General features: G+C 31.6%; 1 protein-coding gene across 1 annotated transcript; it reads right to left on the minus strand.

The window, feature by feature from the left end:
- Positions 1 to 1367: 1367 nt before the first annotated feature.
- LOC131151029 (B3 domain-containing protein REM14-like) lies at positions 1368 to 7885 on the minus strand. The gene is made up of 11 exons (XM_058102198.1): positions 7777 to 7885; positions 7284 to 7560; positions 6104 to 6252; positions 5538 to 5775; positions 5060 to 5196; positions 4836 to 4914; positions 3652 to 3797; positions 3049 to 3286; positions 2558 to 2694; positions 2193 to 2433; positions 1368 to 1592 (listed from the first exon to the last, which is right to left on the minus strand). Exons 1-11 carry the CDS (start codon positions 7849 to 7851, stop codon positions 1564 to 1566), a joined length of 1746 nt encoding a protein of 581 aa, XP_057958181.1. The 5' UTR covers positions 7852 to 7885; the 3' UTR covers positions 1368 to 1563.
- Between the last annotated feature and the right edge of the window lie 419 nt (positions 7886 to 8304).

The following is an 8304-nucleotide window of genomic DNA, read 5'->3' on the forward strand; positions in this document are numbered from 1 at the left end:
ATGTTGGTAGCTAGTTGTCATGCATTGAGAATTAAGAAGATCAAATGTGTCATTGAGGCCAATAAGGATCATTTAGGCCAGACAGATGGAGAATAGGATCAAAACATGGGATAGAAGATTGAATTGAGGCATTTATGTGAAATGCAATCAGAAGCACGTATGGCATGGTGTTAAGACCCACTGAGCAACTATTAATGGATGATTGATCTAGTTCTAAAAGGGAAATAGTTCTCCCTCAAGAATATTTGTAAAGACTCAAAAGTAAGGGAAGTTTGTTGAAAATTTCACTTATAAGAATTGTACTATATCGGTGAATATATTAAGTATAAGATTAGTAGTTTATATATATATTTGGGCTCAACACCTAATAACTTAAATTTTTGAGTGAATTTGGTGCTCAATCATTTATATTGAGCCCACGCCTTGGGTGAGGATTTCCCTTGTAATGCTTATAGAGTAGAGTAATTAAGTTGATGCCATTTTTGAATATATGTATATATAGGAGGAAAGTTTTAGAGAGATAAGTGCTAGAATTATGGTCTTATATAACCATTTTCTTGAAAAAGCTCAGCCTAAACAAATGTTGGATATTTTGGAAGCATGGAGTTAGTAGGTCTTATGGTAAGTGATCACGATATTTTGCTTATGGGTTAAAAACATCAATCTAGGGAAATTGATAATGCATGGGCCTTATTTAAACAATAGGGAGAGGTCTCGTCCTCACCCTAATTTACTGTAGTTGTCTTCGAGTCCCATATTTTAAAAAGAGAAAGTAATAGTAAGCTACCCACATATATTATAGAACTTCTTGGAACATCAACAATGGAATCCATAGTGCATGATACATATCTTGAAGTTTTTTTTTAATTGAATCGTATTCATGTGCCAATGCTTTAAATTGTTCAGAAAATTTTCAAAAATTATTATTATAGTGTACCTGTGAGGAAGAGTGACTTAATTACTATGGGGGGCAGTAGAAGGGGTAGGGATAGACCTAAAATAACTTAGGAGGAGATAGTGAGTAAGGATTTAATATCTTTGAATCTATCAAAAGAAATGATCCATGATCGCATAAATTGGTAGAAAAGGATTCATATAACCGACCCCACTTAGTGGGATTAAGGCTTGGTTTTGTTGTTGTATTCTGAAAAATATTTATCAATTATTCTAATATTACTTTTATATTTAAATATGAAGGACATCAATTTTGGAATGTCTAAAGAAGTCTTAATCTATCTTTTTCACAACTACAAACTCTGAAATGTCAAAGTGTTTTGCCAATTCAACCATAGTATATTATTAATATCAATATTATTATTGTGGCAATCCTTCTCTATTTATAGAAGCAAAGAATGATCAACTAGACATTGTCAAAATGTGGTCTCGCCCACTTCCATTTATAGATATTAACTCCTTTGAACGCATATATAGTATTCCATCAAAACCCAGAAAAAGCCTAGATGGCTATACATGCATCGTAAGTTCATATACAAAATTAAATACTTAGCTACTTCTCTGGCTGCTCTACCTACTCAACAGTTATTGTGTCCTTGCTTGCTCGAGCTAGGCTATCGTTTCTTCCATACTGCCACCTGCAGTCAAGGCTTTGTTTGTTAGCGACTGGGTACATGGAAAGAGGGAAACACATTTCTCATTCAATATTTTCTTAATTTTCACTCTTCTTAGAATGCAAATCGAATGAGGTCCAGACTTTAATGGTATGTTTGAAAAAGTTTCGGATTTAGATTTGTATTTCTATTAAAATTTATCCAAATCAAAGATTCGAAATCCATACTTTCAAACGTAGTGTAAATATTAATTTGTTTTCATATTATATTAAGTAGTGTTTGGGAGAGTAAATTTCTTCCTTACTTTTTTTTTTTTAATAAAAAAACTCAATCCAATAATTTTATACTACCTACCAAATTAACACAGGGTAATGTTTTCTGTTATATAAATGAATTAGGCCTAAGATAAGTAAATTTGCACATTTTACCCTTTTCATATAATATATATTTTATATTAAATATATGTTGAGCGTTTTCGAAAATAAGAATTTGAGATGGGATATAAGTCAACGTTTTGATCGACCCAAAAATGATGTATTTTTTAATTAAATTAGTTCAAATTATTTTAAAAATATTTTGCATCTCAAGAATGAAGTAATTAAATTAGAGGTTTAATTAACTTACCATAAAAATTCATAATAATATTCTTTCCTCCTGCCTTGTCGAGCTCTAGCATGAACAAGTCTCCTACTTTTAATCCATTTGTTGTAATAAACTTACTCAAGTTACGTCCAATACAAATGACACCAGTGTTCTTCATGTGGCTTAGCATCATGGGCCACAATCTTCCCTTTTGATCTCTAAGAATTATCTCACAATCTTTATTACATAAATCATTCGCTCTTGCAAATTCAACAGGAATATTCTGCATCCAAACATCACACATATATATTTGCACAATTAATTTCCAATTGAAGCAAGAAAATTAATAAAATAACAAAGCTTAATTAGTTATAATTAACCCATCAAGTATATATATAGTGTTGTACCAGTTGATTCATCTTGAGGCAACGTTGGTTTATGGTGGCAACGAAGTATTGGTGAAGAGTAGGAGTGGTGGTTTTGCATGTAGGACTTCTCATCACTTGCTTAGCCATACACATGCCGCTTGTTGCCATAGGAGATCCTACTAATATTTAATGTGACAAAAAAAAATTCCAATATTAAGTTTAATAAATAAGAAAAATAATTAAATTAAAAGGTGTTTGAGAATATATATATATATATATATATATATATATAGTTTGGTTTAAAATAAATTAATTTATATATTATTTGAATTTATTTTAAAAATAGTATTTGAGCTATGAGTCTCTGCGAGACATGCATGACTAAAGCCATGAACTTAATAATTTCTCTTATTTATATAACTATAGTGGCATAGAATAATGCAAAGAAGGTAAAAAGGAAAAGGAGAAAAGAGAAAAATGTGACTTGTTACAATAAACATTCATAAAGAAATTACATACATACTACATACCGTGAACAGTAAAAATGGGCTTAATCCCATTCTCGATGAGCTCAAATGTGAGAGAATCGCCTTTCTTTATGCCATTTGCAATGAAAAAGTCACGCAAACCACGTCCAAACATAACTTTACCATCACTCTTCTTGTACCATAATTGCACTGACCATGACTTCCCTTTTTCATTTTTAAAAGCTATTTCACAAGTTCTCTTGGTTAGACCATTTGCTCTTGCAAAGCATTTTGGTATTTGCTGAAGGTATTACAAATCAATTTGCATCACAAATGCAAAGATATTTGTTAGCCATGTAATATATATTCAACACACACACACATATTCATACTAGCTATACCTATAAATATAATGATTACAAGAAAGTTAACTCTGTAAGAAGAAACAGTCCTATAAACTTTTGATTTCAAAGGAGTTACCAGACTAGCTAGCTCATACCAATGCATGAAAAGTTCTAAGCCTTAACTAACTTTTGATTCCAGAGGAGTTACCAAATCCATATCATGCTTTTTAGTTTAAATTAGTTGACAACTATGCTAGTCTTTTTTGAAAAATTTTTGGAGAATATTTAACGATATAGATTTTTTTTTCAAGAAAACACTTACCATTTTTGACTTTCGAAAGCTGTAAGAGGTCACAATATGCACAAAATAGGAATGACATGGGTATGGGACTTCAAAAGTAGTTTCTGTTGCTTTTGCTTGAGCGGCCACAGTGTCTAGTTTCCTCCTCTTCATCACCTCCTCAGCCTCTTCAAAGTTCAAACATACGCAAATATATGAAAAAAGAAAGAGCATATTAGGTGGTTATATTTCTTAGTATACTTTCCTAATTAATTTTCTCCCATAAGCATTTTACACGCAAATATAATGTGAATTCAATTTATACAAGTTGTGCATCAAGTGAATTAATCCTTAATTTCACTTGTCGCACTATGCAAGTGGTCCTCTTTTATTATTTTCACAATTTGTGCAAGTGGACCTATACTTCACTTGAATAAATTGCTCAAGCTAACAAAATAAAATAGTATTAGAGCGTTAAAAATTTATATATGGAACCTCTTTAGATATGTACAAGTTTTTCCCCTCTTACTTAGCAACCTATAATTAACGTAAATTGCATCAATAATTCCCAAATTATGATCCTTATTTGATACTTGCATGTTGCTAAACTACATTTCATTTGTCTTCTCACATCAGTCTCAATTGAGAATTTTTGACAAAACACCACTTTTGGTAGCTATATCTAACAAAATTAATTCATGCTGATGATGAGATAAATTGAAAGTCAATGTCAAATATGAAACATGAATTATAATTTGAGGATTACTAATATAGTTTTCTCTATGTGTGTGTGTGTGTGTGGGGCCATATAAATATAAGTAAAATACACTGACACCTCCTAAAGTTTGCCAAAAAGAAAAGGATCTTTCTTGAGATTTCAAAATTTTCATTAACCTCTCATTGAGATTTTAAGAATTTCAGAAACTTCCCATGTGGAAGGTTTCTAAAATTCCTAAAACCTCAAGGTAGGTACTTACCCTATGTTTCGATAGGTCTTGAATTTGGAGTTACATTAGATTTAGATAAAATGTAATGAAATTTTTTCAAATCTATTCAAATTCAAATTCAAGGTTTGAGATCCATGTTCTCAAATACATCATTAGGATTTTTAAAATTTCAATGAAGATTTTTTTTTTTTTGGGGTAGATTCTCAAATGAGACGTGTGTCTTTTGTTCATATCTATAACGTATCACATCTACAAAAAGAAATTGATAAAGGAACTCACCATGATGGGTCCCCAAAGTTTGATATTTCTCATCGTCCCTTAGACAATATTCTTCTTCTGTTTTCACGTAATATTCCTTCTAGCAGGCGGTAGGGTCAATGACCATAACATAAAATCTCAAAGTCAAAAAATTGCATAATTTCCAATTGAAGCAAGAAAATTAATCAAATAAAAAAGCTTAATTAGTTATAATCAACCCATCAAGTATATATATAGTGTTGTACCAGTTTATTCTTGTTGAGGCAATGTTGGTTTATGGTGCCAACGAAGTATTGGTGAAGAGCAGGAGGGGTGGTTTTCCTTGTAGGGCTTCTCATCACTTGGTTAGCCATACCCATGCCTCTTGTTGCCATAGGAGACCCTACTAATATTTAATGTGGCAAAAAAATTCCAGTATTAAGTTTAATCAATAAGAAAAATAATAAAAATTAAAAGATGTTTGAGAATGAGTATTAAAATTATGCAATTTTTGGGTTTTAAATAACTTAATTTATATATTATTGAATTTATTTAAAAAATAGTTAATTGAGCTATGAGTCTCTAGGAGACATGCATAAAGCCATGAACTTACTAATTTCTCTTATTTATATAACTATGGCGGTATAGAATAATGCGATGAAGGTAAAAAGGAAAAAGAGAAAAGGGAATAAGGTTATTTCTTACAATGAATATTCATAAAGAAATTACATACGTACAACATACCGTGAACAACAAAAATGGGCTTAATCCCATTCTCAATGAGCTCAAATGTGAGAGAATCGCCTTCCTTTATGTCATTTGCAATGAAAAAGTCACGCAAACCACGTCCAAAAAAAACTTGACTATCACTCTTCTTGTACCTTAAGTTCACTAACCATGACTTTCCTTTTTCATTTTGAAGAGCTATTTCACAAATTCTTTCGGCTAGACCATTTTCTCTTGCAAAGCGTATTGGTATATACTGAAAGAGTTACAAATCAATTTGCATCACAAATGCAAAGAAATCTGTTAGCCATGTAACATATATTCAACACACACACAAATATTCATGCATAGCTACCTATAAATATAATGATTGCAAGAAAGTTAGCTCTCTTGTAAGAAGAAGCAGTACTATAAACTTTTTCTTTCAAAGGAGTTACCAGACTAGTTAGCTCATACCCATGCATGAAAAGTTCTAAGCCTTAAACCTTAACTTTTGATTCCAGATGAGTTAGTTTTTGTGAAAATTTTTTTGAGAATAGTTAAAAAAATAAATTTAAAAAAAAATATTTCAAGAAAACACTTACCACTTTTGAGTTTTGAAAGTTGGAAGAGGTCACAATCTGCACAAAATAGGGATGGTATGGGTATGAACCTGCAGAAGAAGTTTTTGTTGCTTTTCCTAGAGTGGCCATAGTATCTAGTTTCCTCCTCTTCATCAACACCTCCTCCGCCTCTTCAAAGTTCAAACATACACAAATATATGAAAAAAGAAAGAGCATATTAGGTGGTGATATTTCTTAGTATAATTCCCAATTAATTTTGCCCCATTAGCATTTTACATGCGAATAGAATGTGAATTCAATTTATACAAGATGTGCATATGAGTTCATTTAATTTGCATCAATAATTCCCAAATTATGATCCTTATTTGATACACGTTGCTAATTAAACTACATTTAATTTGTCTTCTCACGTCAGTCTCAATTGAGAATTTTAGACAAAACACCACTTTTGGTAGTTATATATAACAAAATTGCACCTGCTAGTAGTTCGTAAACTAATAAGAATGATCAAGAATATTGGTAAAATAGCTTGGAAGTCTATCTAAAATCCTTAGTATATGATACTGATAATGAGATAAATTGGAAGCTGATGTCAAGTGTGAAAAATGAATTATAATTTGAAGATTACTAATATAATTTTCTAAATGTTATGTGTGTGTACGTGTGTGTTCATATATATTTAGGCAAAATATACTAACCTCTCCTAATGTTCGCTAAAAAGAAAGAGATCTCCCTTGAGATTTCAAAAATTTCATTGACCTCTTTTGAGATTTTAAGAATTTCAAAAATCTCCCGTGAAGTTTATTAAACAGACACAAACCTTTTTTGAGGGAAAGTTTACACCTTTTTGACAATCCTTATGGAATCTCTTAAATCTTTAAAACCTCAAGGTAGATACCTACCCTATGTTTGAATAAGTTTTGAATTTAGAGTTATATGATACCTACCCTATGTTTGAATAAGTTTTGAATTTAGAGTTATATTGAATTTAGATAAAATATAATGTAAAATTATATTAAAATTTATTTAAATTTATCCTAATTCAAATTTAAGGTATGAGATCTATCTCTTCAAATATAACATTAGGAATTTTGAAATTTCAGTGAAGATTTCTATTTTTTTTTTCTTTGGAATCTCAAATGAGGCCTCTGTCTTTGTTAACATATCACATCTACAAAAAGCAATTGAGAAAGGAACTCACCTGTTTTCACGTAATATTCCTTCTGGCAGGCGGTAGGGTCAAAGACCATAACATGAAATACCATGTCCCCTTCGTGCCTGAATACCAAGAGATCTCCCACGCGCAGGTCATGCTCTCCGGCAAACTCCGGCCAGCCCTCCTCCAGACGTCGTCCGTTCACCTTCACAGGCCATTGCTTCCCGGCGACCAGGCAGCTTCTCAGCACAGCTTGCTGCTGCAGCTTGCATGAGTACCCATCACCACCCAAGTACTTGAGGAAGAAAGCAGATGGAATTAACTGCATGTATGCAATTAATTAATTAATCCACAATTCCTACATTGGATTTGTTCTTTTGAGTTAATTAAAATGTTTTCTGGGCAACTTAAAAATGCATGAATCAACTAATGATGAACCATATATGATATATATAAACGTACAGTACAGATCTCTGTGTGTGTGTGTGTGTGTGTGTGTGTGAGAGAGAGAGAGAGAGAGAGAGAGAGAGAGAGATACAAGTTGGAGGTGGAAACCAGGGAGAAGGGGCTGGAAGAAATGGGGTTTGGTAGGAGGGATTGGCGGGCGTGCCATTGTACTTGCAGGGAATGAATTGAATTGAATGAAATAGCTCAGAAGAAGATATATATATATATATATATATATATATATATAAATTGAATTGAATGAAATAGCGCAGAAGAAGATATATATATATATATATATATATGTATATATATATATATATATGTATATATATATATATATATGCTCATATAAATTTATTAACATCACATTGATTAATCATTTTGATAAATACTGTAGATAGTACCGATGGGATCAAGTAGGCATTGTTTGTTTCTAGGTTTCTTTATTAGTTAATTAATAATTGTTGGGTAGGTAGCTGCTAGAGCGGTTTTGATCCTTGGTTTTTACTAAATTAATTAGTAAAAGAAGGGGGTTGGGGTTGTTGCTTACACCATAAATGTCCATTTGTATTGATTATGCATCATCCATTCAAAAAGAGAGAGATAGATCCTTTTATAT

Source organism: Malania oleifera, chromosome 3 (genome assembly GCF_029873635.1).
Source record: "Malania oleifera isolate guangnan ecotype guangnan chromosome 3, ASM2987363v1, whole genome shotgun sequence".
Taxonomy (NCBI): domain Eukaryota; kingdom Viridiplantae; phylum Streptophyta; class Magnoliopsida; order Santalales; family Ximeniaceae; genus Malania; species Malania oleifera.